The sequence below is a fragment of the Oncorhynchus tshawytscha genome, linkage group LG15, assembly GCF_018296145.1.
Source record: "Oncorhynchus tshawytscha isolate Ot180627B linkage group LG15, Otsh_v2.0, whole genome shotgun sequence".
Classification (NCBI taxonomy): Eukaryota; Metazoa; Chordata; class Actinopteri; order Salmoniformes; family Salmonidae; genus Oncorhynchus; species Oncorhynchus tshawytscha.
In genome coordinates, this window is record NC_056443.1 from 18857729 (window position 1) to 18879428 (window position 21700).

The 21700-nt window shown below is 42.1% G+C and overlaps 1 protein-coding gene across 4 annotated transcripts in view; it reads left to right on the forward strand.

The window, feature by feature from the left end:
- The window catches only part of LOC112214564 (E3 ubiquitin/ISG15 ligase TRIM25), a 33687-nt gene extending 11987 nt beyond the window's left edge, over positions 1-21700 (forward strand). For 3 of the 4 annotated variants that reach the window (XM_024373405.2, XM_024373406.2, XM_024373403.2), the window contains exons 5-9: positions 1955-2050; positions 2358-2591; positions 5134-5156; positions 8518-8663; positions 17580-19571. In XM_024373405.2, the coding sequence (XP_024229173.1) occupies positions 1955-2050; positions 2358-2591; positions 5134-5156; positions 8518-8663; positions 17580-17764 (684 nt within the window). In that variant the 3' untranslated portion in view covers positions 17765-19571. Of the gene's footprint in view, positions 1-1954; positions 2051-2357; positions 2592-5133; positions 5157-8517; positions 8664-17579; positions 19572-21501 lie in introns of those variants that run through there. The other variant, XM_024373407.2, reaches the window with a different exon arrangement.

A 21700-nucleotide genomic window follows, 5' to 3' on the forward strand; every position in this document is an offset into this window, starting at 1 on the left:
TCTGAAATGATGTTTGCGCAGCAAAGAAATCCAATAGGCACCTTTTACATAGGCTGAAACACCGGACTCTTCTAGCGACAGCGTTCAGATTCCCTTTGCGGTAGCCTACTATTCTGTGTAGCCAGTTTGCGGTCTGTCGATGCAATCATTTATTTTTGTTTATATGTTTTCAAAATTATTTTCCTTTTGGTGTTAATTAGGAACCGTGTCTAAAAAGCCAATACTTGTGAGCTGGCCCTAGTGATTGGCTCTGTTTGAGAGGTGACAAGCGTTCCTCTACTATAGAGACTGAATTTGGGGGCCAAGGCAAGCTGCATCTGAAGACCTTCTATGCAGATATCAGAAACTTATTTTCCTCTGCAGTAGACTACATGTTGTTGAAATTACCATTTGGAGATGTGCTCCTCCAGCATGCAGTGGTCGCTGACATTGCCAACAGGCAGACTGCTAAGTTCTCATCCCTCAACTTTTACATGGCCCGCTTTCCTTGCATTATTCCTGAGGGAGCCTCTGTTGATCAGGCAACAACCTTTTGAGTCTGGTCAACATGCGCACGGATCAGACCTGGAGAGAAATCGGCACAATGAAAAAAAGGGTGGGGGGGGGGCAGCCTGGTCTACTCCCACCTTTCGGATGTGATGCTGGGGATATTGGTTATATTCCACTGCAATGCAGACTGCTAGAGACTGAATATTCATGTTTCCAAGAACAAAACCCAGTACAAAGCCTCCCTCAGTACAGACATGCTGAGTGCCCTCGTTACCAAGAAGGTTTCAATGATTGCCAGAGGAACTGTTTGCCACAGAGAAGTCTACCCTGATGCCCTGCTGCATAAAGCTATTATTTCCTGAACATTTGAAGGTCTCCAGAAGATTTGTTCTCACCCACTGTTTCCTATCATAGCGTTTTCGTTTTTATTATGAATAATATGGTTATTTGATACTGTTGCTCTGCTTCAAACATTTGTTGTTCTTATCATATCAGAGTTTTTAAATAAAAAGGGTATCGTGGATAAGACGTTGGTACATTTTGTACCTAAACAAATTACTTATTTGTTTAATAAAATAAGAACTCCAAGAATAAAGACCATTTGTGTTCTTTCTAATTACATATTGTTAGTGACTTTTACCATATGTGTAAATGGAATAATGTCAAGAACGTATTTTAACCTTTTAAAGACTTGATTTGGTACAATTCTGTAATTGCGATCATACTCACAAACAGCAGGAGCGTGCGGGGGAAAGAGAACCCCAATTCGGTTGAATTTCCAATTTGCTACGTGCTTCTGGTACTCTAAAAAGTTGGACAGGGTTGGCAGGTCTGTTAAAGCTCTGCTAGAACACACTCCCAAGCAAGAAGAATATACCCCCTATTACTTTCAATCAAACAAAAGGTAAACACACACACACACACACTCAACAGTGAACCACACACACACACACACACAGATACAAAGACCACACTTATGTGCTCTAGACTAGGCTGCCACAGATAGGCTATTGAGTCAAGAACACAGGTGAATATCATTTTATTGTTGTCACTAGTCTGACATAGTTGAGCGAATGAGACAATGTGCGAGTCCCAAATGGCACCCTATTCCCTATAGTGGGAAGAAAGCTATCCCATAGGGCTCTGTTCAAAAGTAGTAAACTATAAAGTAGCGTGTCATTTAGGACTCATCATAACTTGTGATCTCACTGTTTGAATGACTTGTTCAACCCATTTCAACCCAAGTAACTTGTCTGAACCAATGAGAGAAAGGGAGACATTTTCAGTTCACCATTTACCCTCACTATAGTCTTGTCATAGTGAATGTAGGTAACACTGGTTCTCCCCCTGTCTCTATTTCTCTTCCCCCTAACTTTCTCTCTTCCCCCTAACACACACTCTCTCCTCCTCTCTCTTCTCCCCCCAAACTCCTTCCCGGTTTCTCCCCCTCTCTCTGGTCCCTCAGGGCATTCTGGAGACCCAGCTACAGAAGGTGGACAGGAAGTTGAGCAAAGCAGAAAAAACTCTCCAGGAGCAGAAAGTGGAGGAACAAATTAACAAGGTAAGTGTGCTGATCCAGGATATGTTTTGTCTTGTAGACTGAATGAATATGATTATATGGACGGGGGGGACCTGATCCTAGATCGGCACTCCTATTCTGAGACACTTTCTGAGTACCGACCCGGACTCTTATTGTAATGTAAGATGTCATGTATTTGTTTGTTCACAGAGTTGTATATTTTCATGCATTTTACTTTAGTGGCAGACGAAGAGAAACTTTGGACACTGATTAGTTGGTTTTCTCTGGTTAAACACACGCACGCACACCCCTGCCCCCATCTCTCAACTCTCTTTCTCTCACTTTGCAGAAGTTCCTGGAGGACTCGGACCAGCGGATCATGACGGTGGGGGAGGAGTTACAGGTCCACCTGGAGGGCTTGCTCACAGCCTTAAGGGACTGTACCCGCTCCCAAGAGAGCGAGTGTGGCCCCAACATCCAGCGGAACATAGCCAAGGTGACCCAGGATCACGCTCGTCTGCAGGATGTCCACAGCAGAATCCAGAACCTCGCCCAGGAGAACGACCCCTTCCGCTTCCTAGAGGTCAGTGTGTGGTTTTTCATTTGATTGTTTTCATTTAACAAAATGTTTTTAAATTATAATATATTCAGCCAAACAATGGATATGCAGTTGCGGCCAAATATATTGGCAACTTTACACTTTTCTTAAATAATTCCCTATTTCTTCGAAAATAAGTTGAAATTTCAAACAGTTTTGGTCACCACACGTTGTTGGATTTTCAACATTGCAGAACCAATTTTATTTTTGTTAACTTCTTAAGGTATAGGGGGCTACATTTTCACTTTTGGATAAATATTGTGCCCAATTTCAACTTCCTGCTACTCATGCCAAGAATATAAGATATGCATATCATTAGTAGATTTGGATAGAAAACACTCTGAAGTTTCTAAAACTGTTTGAATCATGTCTGTGAGTATAACAGAACTTATGTAGAAGGCAAAACCCAGAGGACTAACTGTTCAGAATTCTTTTTTTTTGAGGTCTCTGTTCAGTGTGTTCTCATTGGGAAACTATATTTCTTAGGAACTTGTTTTCAGTTCTTACCGCTTCCACTGGATGTCACCAGTCTTTGGAATTTGGTTGAGATTATTCCTTTGTGCAATGAAGAAGTACGGCCATCTAGGAACTTCGTAACACTGTTGAGAGTTGCGCAAGACTTGAAAAGTAGCTTGGTTTGTTGTCTGTATTGAACACAGATAGACCCGTCTTCAATTTGATTGATTATTAACATTTAAAAATACCTAAAGTTGTATTACAAAAGTAGTTTGAAATGTTTTGGCAAAGTTTACAGGCAAATATTTTGTAGTGACGTTGCGCAATTTGGAAGCTGTTTTTTTCTGGATCAAACGCACCAAATAAATGGACATTTTGGATATATATGGACAGAATTAATCGAACAAAAGGACCAATTGTGATGTTTATGGGACATATTGGAGCGCCAACAAAAGAAGCTTGTCAAAGGTAGGGCATGTTTTATACACTGCTCAAAAAAAATAAAGAGAACTCTTAAACAACACAATGTAACTCCAAGTCAATCACACTTCTGTGAAATCAAACTGTCCACTTAGGAAGCAACACTGATTGACAATAAATTTCACATGCTGTTGTGCAAATGGAATAGACAACAGGTGGAAATTATAGGCAATTAGCAAGACACCCCCAATAAAGGAGTGGTTCTGCAGGTGGTGACCACAGACCACTTCTCAGTTCCTATGCTTCCTGGCTGATGTTTTGGTCACTTTTGAATGCTGGCGGTGCTTTCACTCTAGTGGTAGCATGAGACGGAGTCTACAACCCACACAAGTGGCACCCCTGAGCTAGTACTTTGGCCAAGATAACTGCACTTTTTAGCAGCAAACATGCTCTAATTCTTCAATGTTGCCCTCCACCAACTGCTGTTTTCAGATCTTGCCACATTTAGGATATGATTCAGATCTGGACTTCGTTGGCCAGCATCTCTTGAACCATTCCTGGGTGCTTTTTGATGTGTTAGGGGTTGTTGTCCTACTGAAAGACCCACAATCTTCAAAGAAGATCTCTGCTGATTTCAAGATGCTTTGCGCATGTTCAAGGCCCCCAGTACCTGAGGCAGCAAAGCAACCTCCACAGCATTATCAAGCCTCCTCATTTTTGATTGTAGTACGAGTGTTCTTTTCATTGAATAGATCCGATTTGTTGAATGTGCGCCAATCCGGCATCCTACTATCCCCCATGGTCTGCGTTCCATTGACCTCTTTACCACATCTATTCAAAGAAAAGAACACCCTCCCCACAAACAAACATGGGGGACGTTCGATAATGCTGTTGGATTGCTTTGCTGCTTCTGCCACTGGAGGCCTTGAATGTGTGCAAGACATGAAAACAACAGATTATCAAGGGGCTTTGGAGTGCAATGTTCAACCCAGACTCCAAAAACGGTGTCTGTTGCAGGCTGTGGATTTTTCAGTCGGACGACAAACTCAAACACACATCAAAGGTTCAAGAAGCAGTTCTGGGGTGGTCAGCAATGAGTCCAGATCTAAATAGCATCCAAAACCTATGGCGAGAGCTGAAAACAGGAGTTAGTGGAGGGTACCCCTCAAACATTGAAGAATTTGAGCAGTTTGCTGCTGAGAGTGGGCCAAATTACCAGTAAAAAGGTGCAGAAAGCTCATATGGCTACATTAAGCGTTTGTTGGCAGTTATCTTGGCCAAAGTCTGTGCAACCAAGTACTAACTCAGGGGTGGCAATAATTTTGTCCATGCCATTAGTCTTTATTTTCTAAATTAAAATTGTCAATGACGAGGGTGTGGAGATCAATTTTATTTTTCAACTTATTTCAGAAAAGGAAATTATTTATGAAAATTTCAAGGGTTCCAATATATTTGGATGCAACTGTACATTAACAGGTGGATATGCATTTCAAATAATCAAGGATAGTACATAAGTGGTTGATGCTGTTCACTGACCACAACAAAAAGTCACATGGTCAGGAAAATCTCTTGCTGTCCCTAAATAGTAAATTTTTCATTCTGTTTTCTGGAACTAATAAATGTTAATCCTTTTCTCTGATTTGCTGTTTAGGCATACAAATCATCAAGCAAAAAGTAAGTTATTGTTGTATGTTACAGTGCCTTCAAAGTATTCCACCCCTTGACTTTTTCCATATTTTGATGTTACAGCCTGAATCTCAAATGTATTCTGTCACTGGCCTACACACAGTACCCCATAATGTTAAGGTGGAATTATGTTTTTAGACATTTTTACAAATTAATGAAAATCTTAAATGTCTTGTGTCAATAGGTATTCAACCTCTGTTATGGCAAGCCTAAATAAGTTCAGGAGTAAACATCTGCTTAACAAGTCACATAATAAAGTGCATTCGGAAAGTATTCAGACCCCTTGACTTTTTCCACATTTTGTTACGTTACAACCTTATTCTAAAATGTATTAAATAAATTTAAAAAATCCTCAATAATTGACACAATACCCCATAATAAAAAATGGAAATATTACATTTACATAAGTATTCAGACCCTTTGCTATGAGACTTGAAATTGAGCTCAGGTGCATCCTGTTTCCACGGATCATCCTTGAGATGTTTATACAACTTGATTGGAGTCCACCTGTGGTTAATTCAATTGATTGGACATGATATGGAAAGGGATATACCTGTCTATATAAGGTCCCACAGTTGACAGTGAATGTCAAAGCAAAAACCAAGCCATGAGGTCAATGCATTTGTCCGTAGAGCTCCGAGACAGGATTGTGTCGAAGCACAGATCTGGGGAAGGGTACCAAAACATTTCTGCAGCATTGAAGGTACCCAAGAACACAGTGGCCTCCATCATTCTTAAATGGAAGAAGTTTGGAACAACCAAGACACTTCCTACAGCTGGCTGCCCGGCTGCTCCCTTGGTTAGGGAGGTGACCTAGAACCCGATGGTCACTCTGACAGAGCTCCAGAGTTCCTCTGTGGTGTTGGGAGAACCTTCCAGAAGGACAACCATCTCTGCAGCACTCCATCAATCAGACCTTTATGGTAGTGTCCAGGCGGAAGCCACTCCTCAGTAAAAGGCACATGACAGCCCACTTGGAGTTTGCCAAAAGGCACCTAAAGACTCTCAACCCATGGGAAACAAGATTCTCTGGTCTGATGAAACCAAGATTGAACTCTTTGGCCTGAATTCCAAGCATCACGTCTGGAGGAAACCTGGCACCATCCCTACGGCGAAGCATGGTGGTGGCAGCATCATGCTGTGGGGATATTGTTCAGCGGCAGGGACTGGGAGACTATCGAGGGAAAGATGAGCAGAGCAAAGTACAGAGATATCCTTGATGAAAACCTGCTCCAAAGCACTCAGGACCTCCGACTGGGGGCGAAGGTTTACCTTCTAACAGGACAACAACCCTAAACACACAGCCAGACAACGCAGGAGTGGCTTTGGGACAAGTCTCTGAATTTAATTGAGTGACCTAGCCAGAGCCCGGACTTGAACCCAATCAAACATCTCTGGAGAGACCTGAAAATAGCAGTGCAGTGACACTCCCCATCCAACCTGAAAAAACAATTGAATCAATTTTAGAATAAGGCTGTAACGTAACAAAGTGGAAAAAGTCAAGGGGTCTGAATACTTTCCGAATGCACTGTAAGTTGTATGGACTACTCTGTGTGCAATACTATTGTTTAACATGATTTTTGAATGACTACTTCATCTCTGTACCCCACACATACAATTAGTGTCCTCCTTAATTTTTGTAACAGTGACACATTTTATGTTGTTTTGGCTCTGTACTCCAGCACTTTGTATTTGAATACAGCCAACAAGTTTGATGTAGAATAGAGTCACAAGCTTGATATCATTGGGTGCTAGGAATATGGGACCAAATACTGAATTTTTGACTACTTCAATACACAAGTGAATTTGTACCTGTAGTTTTGGTCCCCAAAAATAGTCCCTATGTACACAAAGTGCTGTAATTTCTAAACGGTTCACCCGAGATGGATGAAAATACCCTGAAATTAAAGCTGAGATTCTGCACTTTAACCTGAAAGTGATGTGCTGCAGTACAGAGCCAAAACAACAAAAATGTTGTCTCTGTCCCAATAATTACGGAGGGCACTGTATCTGTAAGGTCCCTCAGTCTATCACTGAATTTCAAACACAGATTCAACCACAAAGACCATGAAGGTTTTCCAATGCTTCACAAAGGGCACCTGTTGGTAGATGGTTAAAAAAACCAGACATTGAATATCCCTTTGAGCATGGTGAAGTTATTAATTAGACTTTGGTTGGTGTATCAATACACCCAGTCACTACAAAGTTACAGGCGTCCTTCCTAACTCAGTTGATGGAGAGAAAGGACGCTCAGGGATTTCACCATGAGGCCAATGGTGACTTTGAAACAGTTAGAGTTTAATACTGTGATAGAACTAAGGATGGATATTGGACATTGTACTTACTCTACAATACAAACCTAATTGACAAAGGGAAAAGGAAGCCTGTACAGAATAAATATATTTCAAAACATGCATCCTGTTTGCAAAAAGGCACTAAAGTAATACTGCAAAAAAATGTGGCAAAGCAATTAACGTTTTGTCCAGAATACAAAGTGTTATGTTTGGGGCAAATCCAATACAACACATTACTGAGTACCACTCTCAAGCATAGTGGTGGCTGCATCATGTTATGGGTATGGTTGTAATCGTTAAGGACTGGGGAGATTTTCAGGATTCAAAATAAATGGAGTGAAGCTAAGCACAGGCAAAATCCTAGTGAAAAACCTGGTTGTCTGCTTTCCACCAGACACTGGGAGATTAATTCACCTTTCAGCAGGACAATAACCTTAAAATCAAAGCCAAATATACAATGGAGTTGCTTACCAAGACAGTGAACGTTCTCAAGAGGCCAAGTTACAGTTTTGACTTAAATCTAATTGAAAATCTATAGCAGGACCTGAAAATGGTTGTCTAGCAATGATCAATAACCAATTTGACAGAGCTTGAATAATTTTGAAAATAATAATGGGCAAATGTTACACAATCCAGATGTGGAAAGCTCTTAGGCATACCCTTAAAGACTCACATCTGTAATCGCTGCCAAAGGTGCTTTACAAAGTATTGACTCAGGGGTGTTAATACTTATGTAAATTACATATTTCTGTATTTCATTTTCAATACATTTTCTAGAAACAGGTTTTCACTGTCATTATTGGGTTTTGTTTGTAGATGGGTGAGAAATGTTTTTAATCAACTTTATATTCAGGCTGTAACACAACTAAAGATGGACTAGGTCGAGTAGTATAAATACTCTCTGAAGGCACTGTATACCTGAAATGTGTCTACACCTGTGTGAGGTGTAATATTATATGTATTGTGTGTCTCTTGTCTATGGGTGAAATGCCATTTGCAGTGCGTCTCTCATCCTGTCTATGGGTGACGTGCAATTTGTAATGCGTGTGTTCCAGTGTCTGCAGGCAGTTGAAGAAGCCCCTCTTCTACCCAGAGTATGTTGGTGTGGACACTGAAGGCCTGGCTGAGGCCCTGGAGGTTAAGCAGGATGACTTCCTCACTAATGTACGCTCCTGCATCTCTCAATTCATCGACGATATCTGTGAGTAACAGACGTGTTTGCGTGCGTGCGTGAGTGAGTGAGGGGAAAGAAAGAGGTGTGTGTGTGCGTGTGCGATAAAGGAACCAGGGTGTTGGAAGTTTAGAATAATTTGAATAGATTTTGAATTTGTGATTCATGCACTAGTGTTGTCATGATACCAGGCCAAGTATTATCTTAATACCACAGGGGAACAATTCAGTGTCCTAGGGTACTGGTCGCCCCGTCCCCGGACACTTGTTACTGTCTTCTGAACGTTATGCGCATGTGCTACACACAAAACCTGTCACAAACCTGTCACTGATTTTCACACTTTCACTCAATGCAACATATATGGATTTTTTATTGTACCTTTTCCCCAATTTTGTTATCCATTTGGTAGTCAGTCTTGTGCCATCGCTGCAACTCCCGTACAGACTCGGAAGAGGCGAAGGTCGAGAGCCATGCGTCCTCAGAAACGCGACCTGCCAAACCGCACTGCTTCTTGACAGACTGCTCGCTGCACCAATCTGTTGGAGGGAACTCCGTACACCTGGTGACCGTGTCAGTGTGCATGCACCCGGCCTGCCACAGGAGTCTCTAGAGCGCGATGGGACAATGATGTCCCGCTGGCCAAACCCTCCCCTAACTCGGACAACGCTGAGCCAGTTGTGCGCCGCCTCATTGGTCTCCCGATCGCGTCCGGCTGCGACACAGCCAGGTATCAAACCTGGATCTGTAGTGACACCGCCAGCACTGTGATGCAATGCCTAAGACTGCTGCACCACTCGGGAGGCCTACACATATTAATTCACACTGTTCACTGTATATAATAGAATACTGCATTGAATGGCTAATTTGCTCATATTTGCAAAGCCCTACCTGTGATTTGGCTGGAGGAATGGACACAGACGCACCTTCCCTCCCTCACACACTGTCTCCCTCTCTCATTAACACACACACCACTCTCTCTTCCACAAACACACACACACTACTCCCAACTTTAAAAACGTTAGGCACCAAACAGAATGTAAGGAACACCAGAAAGTGATAGATTTTTTTTATATATAGTTAGGCCTATATGAATCCTACCTTTTGAAGACCCCTTTCCTTCCTGAGCAATGTTTTTTGTAATGTTTGCAGTTCTTCCTTTTGTCTTTTGGCATGTGTGTTGAATCGTGTCACCCACCTTGCGTGTCTTTGTGATGGTTGTGAGGTTGCTTTGGGCCCCAAATTCAGCCATTTCCAACACCAGCTTCTCTTGGAAGGCGAACAGGGAGAGAGGGCTTTGACCATTTACTTTGGCAATCTGCTTGTGGAGAATGAAGGCATTTACTGTCGCCATGTCCACAAAGTGGTTAAAAAAAAGTAGTGTACCACTTTCTGGTCTTGTGGAGGACCTGGTAGTAGCCTATCAGAGCATCAGCTAGTTTGCCACCCCCCATGGTGGCATTATAGTACTTCACAAAAACAGCAATGGGGACATTCTTTCTCACCCATGCCCTTTGGCATTTTTCACCCTCCTTGCGACATGGTTGTTTTTTGAATGCCTTATGCTGTGTGGTGAGCATGGTTACTTCTCTAGTGTTCCTCCATCTCACAAAAAGCAGCTTGTTAGTCCTGATCCAATGTATGGACCCCCTCTCCGCTTCGTTTGTCATGTCGTTTACCTTAGAATCGGTTTCCCCACGAATGCTACAAGCCCCTACTTGCTTTTTCAAGATGTCTAGTATAAAAATTGTGCACAAAGAGCTTGTTACCCACTGCCAAATAAGAAGTCCATCAGCTGCATAACAGTCATAACTAAGGCCCTTTCTAGTGGGTGTGATCGCCTTGACTTCATAGATGAAAAAGTTCCACGTGTAGGCAGAGGCTGAATCGGCTAGCACAAAGAGCTTGCTGGGGATGGGTGGCTCTCAAATGTCATCATCCAAATCCTCTACATCCATATCCTGATGAATAAAATCTAGGGATATATTGTTGTAAGACACACAGAATTACAGTTGACTAAATGTACAAAACGACATTACTATCAAGTAAAAACACCAAGCCTAAACTTTATCTGTACAGTGACTTGCATAGGTGTGAAGCACACACACAATGCAAACAGTAACACTTTGGAGGCAGAGGTGAGAACCACAAACATACACCCCCTTTTTCTTTAACGAGTCCAACGGGAAGGATATACTGCTTCTTCGGGAATGGGCACAAATCCCCGTCATTTGCGTGAAGAAAAGACTGAGAAAAAGGGGGAAGAGGTTGGGCTGCCTTCTGAGAATTCGTAGGCGAGTGAGTAAACTCCCACTGCCATCTGTTTTATTGGCCAATGTGCAGTCATAGGAAAATAAAATGGATGACCAACGATCAAGATTATACTACCAATGGGACATTAACTGTAATATCTTATGTTTCACCGAGTCATGGCTGAACGCTGACATGTATAATATAGAGCTGGCAGGATTTTCCATGCACCAGCAGGACAGAGAAGCTACCTCTGGTAAGACGAGGGGCGGGATGTGTGTCTATTTGTCAATAACAGCTGGTGCGTGATGTCTAATGTTGAAGAAGTCTCAAGGTATTTATGATAAGCTGTAGACCACACTATCTACCACGAGAGTTTTCATCTATATTATTTGTAGCTGTCTATTTACCAGCAGAAACCGATGCTGGCACGAAGAGTGCACTCGACCATCTGTATAAGGCCAGAAGCAAATAAGAAAATGCTCCTAGTGACGGGGGACTTTAATGCAGAGAAACTTAAATCCGTTTTACCTCATTTCTACCTGCGTTTCACATGCAAACAGAGGCAGATATTAAACAGATATTAAAAAAACTCGAGACCACCTTTACTCTACACACAGAGATGCATGCAAAGCTTTCCTCTGCCCTCCATTTGGCAAATCTGACCATAATTTTATCCTCCTGATTCCTGCTTACAAGCAAAAACTAAAGCAGGAAGTATCAGTGACTTACTCAATACGGAAGTGGTCAGATGACGCAGATGCTACGCTACGGGACTGTTCAGACTGGAATATGTTCTGGGATTCATCAAATGGCATTGAGGAGTATACCACCTCAGTCATTGGCTTCATCAATAAGTGCATCGACAACATCTCCACAGTGACCGTACGTACATATCCCAACCAGAAGCCATGGATTACAGGCAAACATCCGCATCGAGCTAAAGGCTAGAGCTGCAGTTTTCAAGGAGCGGACACTAATCCGTATGCTTAGAAGAAATCCCACTGTGCCCTCAGACAAACCATCAAACAAGCAAAGCATCAATACAGGATTAAGATTGAATCCTACTACATCGGCTCTGACACTCGTCGGATGTCGCAGGGCTTGAAAACTATTACGGACTACAAAGGGAAACCCCAGCCACGAGCTTCCCAATGACGCGGGCCTATCAGACAAGCAAAATGCCCTTTATGCTCGCTTCGAGGCAAGCAACACTGAAGCATGCATGAGTGCACCGGTTGTTCTGGATGACTTTGTGATAACGCTCTCGGTAGCCGATGTGAGCAAGTCCTTAAACAGGTACACATTCACAAAGCTGCGGAGCCAGACGGATTACCAGGACGTGTACTCAAAGTATGCCCGGACCAACTGGCAAGTGTCTTCATTGACATTTTCAACCTCTCCCTGACCGAGTCTGTAAAACCTACATGTTTCAAGCAGACCACCATAGTCCCTGTGCCCACGGAAGCGAAGGTAACCTGCCTAAATGATTACCGCCCTGTAGCACTCCCGTCGGTAGCTTTGAAAGGCTGGTCATGGCTCACATCAACAGCATTCTCCCACATACCCTAGACCCACTCCAATTTGCATACCACCCCCAACAGATCCACAGATGACGCAATCTCACTCCATACTGCCCTTTCCCACCTGGACCAAAGGAACTCCTACGTGAGATTTCTGTTCATTGACTACAGCTCTGCATTCAACACCATAGTGCCCACAAAGCTCATCACTAAGGACCCTGGGACTAAACACCTCCCTCTGCAACTAGATCCTGGACTTCCTGATGGGCCGCCCCAGGTGGTAAGGGTAGGCAACAACACGTCTGCTACGCTGATCCTCAACATTGGGGCCCCTCGGGTTTGTGCCTAGTCCCTCCTGTACTCCCTGTTCACCCACGACTGCGTGGACAAACACAACGCCAACACCATCATTAAGTTTGCTGACGACACAACCGTGGTAGGCCTGATTACAGACAACGATGAGACAGCATTTAGGGAAGAGATCAGAGACAACAACTTCTCTCTCAATGTGAGCAAGACAAAGGAGCTGATCGTGGACTACAGGAAAAGGCGGGCCGAACAGGCCCTCATTAACATCGGCGTGGCGGTAGTGGAGCGGTTTGAGAGTTTCAACTTCCTTGGTGTCCACATCACCAACGAACTATCATGGTCCAAACATACCAAGACAGTCGTGAAGAGGGTACGACAAAACCTTTTCCCCATCAAAAAGATTTGGCATGGGTCCCCAGATCCTCAAAAGGTTCTACAGCTGCACCATCAAGAGCATCCTGACCAGTTGCATCACTGCCTGGTATGGTAACAGCTCAGCATCTGACCGTAAGGCTCTACGGCCTAGTACATCACTGGGGCCAAGCTTCCTGCCATCCAGGACCTTTATACTAGGCGGTGTCAGAGGAAAGCCACTTAAAATTGTCAGTCTCCAGTCACCCAAGTTACAGACTGTTTTCTCTACTCCCGCATGGCTTGCAGTACCGGAGCGCCAAGTCTAGGACCAAAGAACTCCTTAACAGCTTCTACCCCCAAGCCATAACACTGTTGAACAATTAATCAAATGGTCACCGGATTATTTACATTGACACCCCCCCATTTGTTTTTTACACTGCTGCTATTCGTTGCTTATTATCAGTGCATAGTCACTTCACCCCTACCTACAAATGTAAAAAGTACCTCGACTAACCTAATAGTATAGGCTAACCCCGACTAACCTAATATACAGTACACCCTGTATATTGCCTCGTTATTGTTATTTTATTGATACATTTTTTTACTGTAGTTTTATTGGTAAATATTTTTTTTAACCAACAGTGCAGTTCAGGAAAGAGTTAAGGGCTTGTTTGTAAGCATTTCACGGTAAGGTCTACACATGTTGTATTCGGCACATGTGACAAAGTTTGATTTGAGCGTTTAGTGGACTCTCCAAAGTTACAAGGATGTAACTTAAAACAGCAAAAATTAAACACAGACAATAACTATTTTGGAATTATATAACTTTTAAATTACTTGTTACATAGGCCTATATAAACTAAAGTACAAAAAGCAACTTATAAAAAACGAAATACATATAGTACATTAGCTAAACTCAGCAAAAAAAGAAATGTCCCTTTTTCAGGACCCTGTCTTTCAAAGATAATTCGTAAAATCCAAATAACTTCACAGATCTTCATTGTAAAGGGTTTAAAAACTGTTCCCCCATTTTTGTTCAATGAGCCATAAACAATTAATGAACATGCACGTGTGGAACGGTCGTTAAGACACTAACAGCTTACAGACGGTAGGCAATTAAGGTCACAGTTATGATAACTTAGGACACTAAAGAGGCCTTTCTACTGACTGAAAAACACCAAAAGAAAGATGCCCAGGGTCCCTGCTCATTTGTGTGAACGTGCCTTAGGCATGCTGCAAGGAGGCATAAGGACTGCAGATGTGGCCAGGGCAATAAATTGCAATGTCCGTACTGTGAGACGCCTAAGACAGCGAGACAGGACGGACAGCCGATCGTCCTCCCAGTGGCAGACCACGTATAACAACACCTACACAGGATCATCCAAACATCACACCTGTGGGACAAGTACAGGATGGCAACAACAACTGCCTGAGTTACACCAGGAACGCACAATCCCTCCATCAGTGCTCAGACTGTCCACAATAGGCTGAGAGAGGCTGGACTGAGGGCTTGTAGGCCTGTTGTAAGGCAGGTCCTCACCAGACATCCCCGGCAACAATGTCGCCTATGGGCACAAACCCACCATCGCTGGACCAGACAGGACTGGCAAAAAGTGCTCTTCACTGACGAGTCGCGGTTTTGTATCACCAGGGGTGATGGTCGGATTCACGTTTATCGTGGATTCGCGTTTATCGTGGAAGGAATGAGCGTTACACCGAGACCTGTACTCTGGAGCGAGATCAATTTGGGTCCGTCGTGGTCTGGGGCGGTGTGTCACAGCATCATTGGACTGAGCTTGTTGTCATTGCATGCAATCTCAACGTTGTGCATTACAGGGAAGACATCCTCCTCCCTCATGTGGTACACTTCCTGCAGGCTCATCCTGACATGACCCTTCAGCATGACAATGCCACCAGCCATACTGCTCATTCTATGTGTGATTTCCTGCAAGACAGGAATGTCAGTGTTCTGCCATGGCCAGCGAAGAGCCCGGATCTCAATCCCATTGAGCACGTCTGGGACCGGTTGGATCGGAGGGTGAGGGCTAGGGCCATTCCCACCAGAAATGTTTGGGAACTTGCAGGTGCCTTGGTGGAAGAGTGGTGTAACATCTCACGGCAAGAACAGGCAAATCTGGTGCAGTCCATGAGGAGGAGATGCACTTCAGTACTTAATGCAGCTGGTGGCCACACCAGATACTGACTGTTACTTTTGATTTTGACCCCCCCCTTGTTCAGCGACACATTATTCCATTTCTGTTAGTCACATGTCTGTTGAACTTGTTCAGTTTGTCTCAGTTGTTGAATCTTGTTATGTTCATGCAAATATTTACACATGTTAAGTTTGCATTCAATTAATGCAGTTGAGAGGACGTTTCTTTTTCTGCTGAGTTTATATAAAGTCATAAATCATTTACTTACAGCTCTAAAAGTGGATCCAATCCTTCTAGAAAGCAATCTTCGTCGGCCGAGTCGAAATCCTTGATGTCCAAATCGCTCCCCTTCTATTCAAAGCTTCTATGTCGGTATACTTATTCATAGCTGCTGCCTTTTTAGGTTCCTGTTTGATATTCTTAGTTTCCCCTTTTTTTTCTCCTTGAGAAGCAATCTTTTATGCTAAAGCGATGAGATCTGTTTACAATGTAATGTAACGTGCTCAGTGCGTCTCGTCTCTAAACCAGGTAGCAATAGTACGCATAAAAGGTTCTAGGTCTTGCTTTGTCCCACCCAGGTAAACTGCATATCATAGGTTAATGGACTGTCAAGGTGCCATTGTAGCCAATCCCTTGTAATGGATGCCTACAGCACGTAAGCAGGCAACATCATATTTTTGATATAGTCACTCGGTGACATTCAATGTTGCTATTAAGTCATACATCAGATAACATTGGCAATAGGCTAGATACCCCCTATGTAGTTATAGCTCAAACACAGACAAAATTTAAGCTTAACTTGTATGCTATTAAGTCATACATCAGATAACATTGGCAATAGGCTAGATACCCCCTATGTAGTTATAGCTCAAACACAGACAAAATTTAAGCTTAACTTGTATGCTATTAAGTCATACATCAGATAACATTGGCAATAGGCTAGATACCCCCTATGTAGTTATAGCTCAAACACAGACAAAATTTAAGCTTAACTTGTATGCTATTAAGTCATACATCAGATAACATTGGCAATAGGCTAGATACCCCCTATGTAGTTATAGCTCAAACACAGACAAAATTTAAGCTTAACTTGTAAGCTGTTTGGGGACAATGTTGTGTAAAATATATACATTTTGACTCTCGGGGCTGGTGATCAAAAACGGTACGTCACAGGCAGACAAATAAGATATCCCCATGATACCCCCCTATGGAGTCACGGCTTTCGGTGGGTATCAACGTATTCTGTGTTTATTTCGTTTATGCTTCACTAATCTACCCGGAATGTAGATATCAGCCATCTTGAAATGAGGTCATCAGCTGGGCCTGCCCTTATAAATTAATATGCCCATATATGGTAGTAAGTCACACGAAAGATTTGAAGGCACCGATCAATAGCCAAGATACACAGCTTTCCGCAGACACCCTGCTTTTGCAGGTAGGGGCTACCGTTCTAATACCAGACTGCATTGAATTTAAAAAATCAAATAGGTTCCCCAAATATGTTTTTAGTTAGCTAGGTAACATGACTGAACAACATTGTTATCAAATCAATAATTAGCAGTCTGGGATTAGTTTAAAATGGCCTTGACATGGTTTGTGAAATAATATAAAAATCGTGCTGGAAGAAGAAAAAGGCTATTTTTTGTTGTTGTTTGAGCTAGAGCAAGCACTTTCCTTTGCTGTTTTTCCTCTCTGGCACTGCTGCTTGACAGCGAACTTGCAAAACCTGTACTCAGACTGGCCTGTGCTCTTGGTTATACCAGGGATGAAATGATATACAATGTATCAACTTTGCATTGCTTTGCGTGCTGCTCCAATGTACAAATGTAACAACAGAAGACTGATCATGGTCTCCATCCCCGCCCGTAAAAAATGTAACTAAACAGCGGACTTTATAAACATTTTATAACGGGCGCCAGCGGGTTCTTTAGATTAGTAGGGCTGAAAAAGTTGGTGTTATCATATGAAACTACTAATCTATTTAAAAATGTTGGTATCATGACATTTTGGTACTGTGATACCAGTATACTGTGCAACACTCTCACACACTCACACACATACACACACATTTGTTTCCCAGTGACGACAAATCGACAAAGTATTGTTCTCTTAAAGCTAGAATCTGTATTTGGTGAAACTGCCAAATCCGTTTGGGATATTACAACAAAGAAGTTACTTGAAACAACAACACATGTTGCGATTGAACAGCAGAATATGTATTGCGAAATTTGATTAACAACGCTGCCGGACGCTGTTCTTCCGTTTCATCAACAAAATATACACAAAAGGCATTGAGGGTGAACAGTGGCTCTGCTTCACCAAATGCAGATTCTAGTTTTAAATGTTTTGTCTTCTACCAGGTCCTTCAGTCAGGGAAGAGCCGGACACTGGAGGAGAGGAAGATGAAGATGACGACGAGGAGGATGACAGTGATGGAGATGAACAAGAGGAGGAGATGAGCGAGGAAGAGGAGGATATACACGACCACGAGTCAGCAGACGAACTCTACGGTGAGGAAGATGAAGAGGAGATTTATTCGAACTGATTAAATGATTATGGGGTGAATTGTCAAATCCATTCTTCCATTTAAGTCAAACCGTCTCTCATAGCCTCCCACTGACATCAATATTTGACTATCTAAAAAATTTACTTTGAATTTAGGATTTTCCCAACCATTTTGGGAAACCTTTCAAATATTATACATTCTATATCAATGTTTCGAAGGGGAGATGTATATGGGTGCATGGAACCATATTTCATATATAGTGCACTACTTTTGACCAGGGCTATTCAACTATATTCTTACAGATGTAAAAAAGGTTAATTGCAGGGGGGGCAGACATTTTCCACATATGTTTAGTTTAAGGAAGAACTGTTTAAAAAATAAAAGCACACACCAGTAAAGTACTTTTCTTAAATTGTTGCTAAAATGAATTAGGAAAGAAGTGGATGTCGCTCAACCAATGTGGTTAGAGGTGCAACCCAAAAATGTAATAATTGAAAAGGAAAAGGCGCAATGTTCGCTCACCATTTAAAGCTTCTTAAAATTAATTAGGTCATTTTAAATTCTGAAAACAAAGCATCTCAAAAAATAACACACATATGTCATGTCCGGTAATGCCAAATTCCAGTCTGAAGGAAGTATGCTTTGAATTGATTTCCCTCAGTCATTTGGTGCGTTTTTTTGTCACACTTCCTCTAGCAAGTCCTCGTGGGCTTCAGAGAGGGAAACAGAAGGCATGTACGTGTGCTTAGCTTTCAGAAATGGGGTCAAAAAGTATTTGTTCCCTTAAACCGTTAAAATGCTAGAGCCAAACTCATATAAAGAAAGAAGAATCCAAATGTCACATAGGTGCTAGAAACCATAGTGCTTGTCATTTTGGCACTGAATGTCGGATTTTCACAATTGATCAAAGGGCCAGTCTAAATAAATAAACGGGACGGATCTGGCCCGCAGGCCACCAGTTGAATAGCCCTGATTTAGGCAGTAGGGTGCCATTTGGGATGAAGACTATATTTTTGTAGTTCAAGATTATACTGTTATAGCTAAACACTGGGTTTCTAATTCTAACCTCAAACTGTTTTATTTTTTGACCAAAGCACTTGTTCCTAACCTGACTGGTGTGCCAGATGGGTGGGGTTTGCAGTTTTAGATATACTCCATTGCTTTCATTAAACTAGGCAAACTCAATCAAGTACAGTATTTGAAATTATTTTAAATGTTTTTTAGACCCAGGTCTGGGGCCATAGTCATAAAACACCTCAGTGTAGGAGTTTTGCCTTTTTAGATCATAATGAATAAGTTAATATTGACAGGGGGAACCTGTTCCTAGATCTGAAATCCTACTCTGAGACGCTTTATGAATACAGGACCTGGTCTAGTATATAGTGCATTCGGGTAAGGATTCAGAGACCCCTCAACTTTTTCCATATTTTTGTTACATTTTAGGATAAGGCTGTAATGTATTAAATTTGTTTTTTCCCCCCCCAAATTCAATTTACACAAAATACCCCATAATTATAAAGTAAAAATAAGTTTCTAGACATTATAGCAAATGTATAAAAAAGAAAACGGAAATCACATTTACTTATGTATTCAGACCCTTAACTCGGTACTTTGTTGAAGCACCTATGGCAGCGATTACAGCCTCGAGTCTGCTTGGGTATTACGTTACAAGCTTGGCACACCTGTATTTGTGGAGTTTTATCCAATTGTCTCTGCAAGGCCTTTCAAGCTCTGTCATGTTGGATGGGGAGCATCTCTCTATAGATGTTTGATCGGGTTCAAGTCTGAGCTCTGGCTGGGCCACTCAAGGACATTGAGACTTGTCCCGAAGCCACTCCTGCATTGTCTTGGCTGTGTGCTTAGGGTCATTGTCCTGTTGGAAGGTTAACCTTCGCCCCAGTCTGAGGTCCTGAGCGCTCTGGAGCAGGTTTTCATCAGGGATCTCTCTATACTTTGCTCCGTTCATCTTTCCTTCGATCCTGATTAATCTTCCAGTCCCTGCCGATGGAAAAACATCCCCACAGCATGATGCCGCCACCACCATGCTTCACCGTAGGGAGGGTGCCAGGTTTCCTCCAGATGTGATGCTTGGCATTCAGGTCAAAGAGTTCAATCTTTGGTTTCATCAGACCAGATAATATTTTTTCTCAGGGTCTGAGAGTTTTGTTGTCTTTTGGCAAACTCCAAGCGGACTGTCATGTGCGTTTTACTGAGGAGTGGCTTCCGTCTGGCCTCTCTACCATAAAGGCCTGATTGGTGGAGTGGTGCAGAGATGGTTGTCCTTCTGGAAGGTTCTCCCATCTCCACAGAGGAACGCTCGAACTCTGTCCGAGTGACCATCGGGTTCTTGGTCACCTCCCTGACCAAGGCCCTTCTCCCCCGATTACTCAGTTTGGCCGGGCGGCCAGCTTACAAACGTCTTCCATTTAAGAATGATGAAGGCCACTGTGTTCCAATTCCTTCGACTTCATGGTTTGGTTTTTGCTGACATGCACTGTCAACTGTGGCACCTTACATTGACAGGTGTGTGGCTTTCCAAATCATGTCCAATCAAGTTGTAGAAACATCTCAAGGATGATCAATGGAAACAGGATGGACCTGAGCTCAATTGCAAGTCTAATAGCAAAGGGTCTGAATACTTATGTAAATAAAGTAGTCCTGTTTTTAGTTTAATACAGTTGTATTGAAAATACATAATTTAATACATTTTAGAATAAGGCTGTAATGTAACAAAATGTGGAAAAAGTCAAGGGGTCTTACTTTCCGAATACAATGAAAGCTACATTTTATTTTGTATTCTATGGTTGAACGCATGGTGCATTGTTATACTGTGTTTATTATTTGAGTGCACTGGATAATTAATATTATATAAATAATTAAAAGGTATTGCACTTACCTGCAGATATGCATTTCAAACCACAATAGTTCACAACTAATTTAGTACATCTAGGTATCCTTGAGTCCAATATTTATAACCATAGGGGTTAGCAAGATGGCAAAAACAGATCTGGGACCAGGCTTGCATTTAGGTGTTTGTGTAACTAGACACGTGAGTGCATGTCTTGACTGAAATCTGACTTATGTGAATTTATACAGAAGATGGATTGTAGAAAGAAAACGAAGGAGACTTGACAGACGGGTAGATGTGTAAAGCGTGAGTGTGTTCTTCAAAAGCTGTTCGCAATTTGTCAAATAAGTTGAGATAATGTTTATCAATCTGTTTAACAATGCACAATATAATGCAGTATATGTTTGTAATCATTTGCACACCCACAGTCCTATTCATTAGGCACCAAACAAGAAAACTGGGAAGGATGGACCAGGACTTGTCCAATAAGAAGCCCTTGTTCTCCTTTCCCGTTGCAAAAAGTTTTGAAATGGTGCATACTAATGAATACGACCCATGTTTCATGACTTGCAGTTCGGAGAAACATTTGCAGTTCTACTTCTAATGACTGTAGCAATCGATAATGTGTGCTATTTTAGACATATTTTGTATGGCTATCTATTTGCAAATAAGTTCTGCAAATAACATGGTGGTACATCATGGCTTTTGTGTCTTGCATGGGATCTGTTTTTTCTTCACATTGTTACGAAAGTTGACAGTGAATGTTTGTAAATATCATTTGACAAAATAGTATATTTTTCAGGGATTTTCATACGGGTGATTTTGAGCAAATTAGTTGTCGTTCTATCCAGCCAATCAATTCTGCATGAATGTTATAAAGATAAATAAATGCATTGTGCTGTTATTACATTTCATTGGCTTCTTTCAGACCACCAATGGTGACAATCCCGCAGGTGAAAAAGCCGGATGTGGAGGTCCTGGGCTGGCGAGGTTACACATGGATATGGGGCCATTTGGACATTGGCATTCCAAATTCCCTAAAATTATGTTGGAGAAGGCTTATGGTAGAGAAATTAACATTAAATTATCTGGCAACAGCTCTGGTTGACATTCCTGCAGTCAGCATG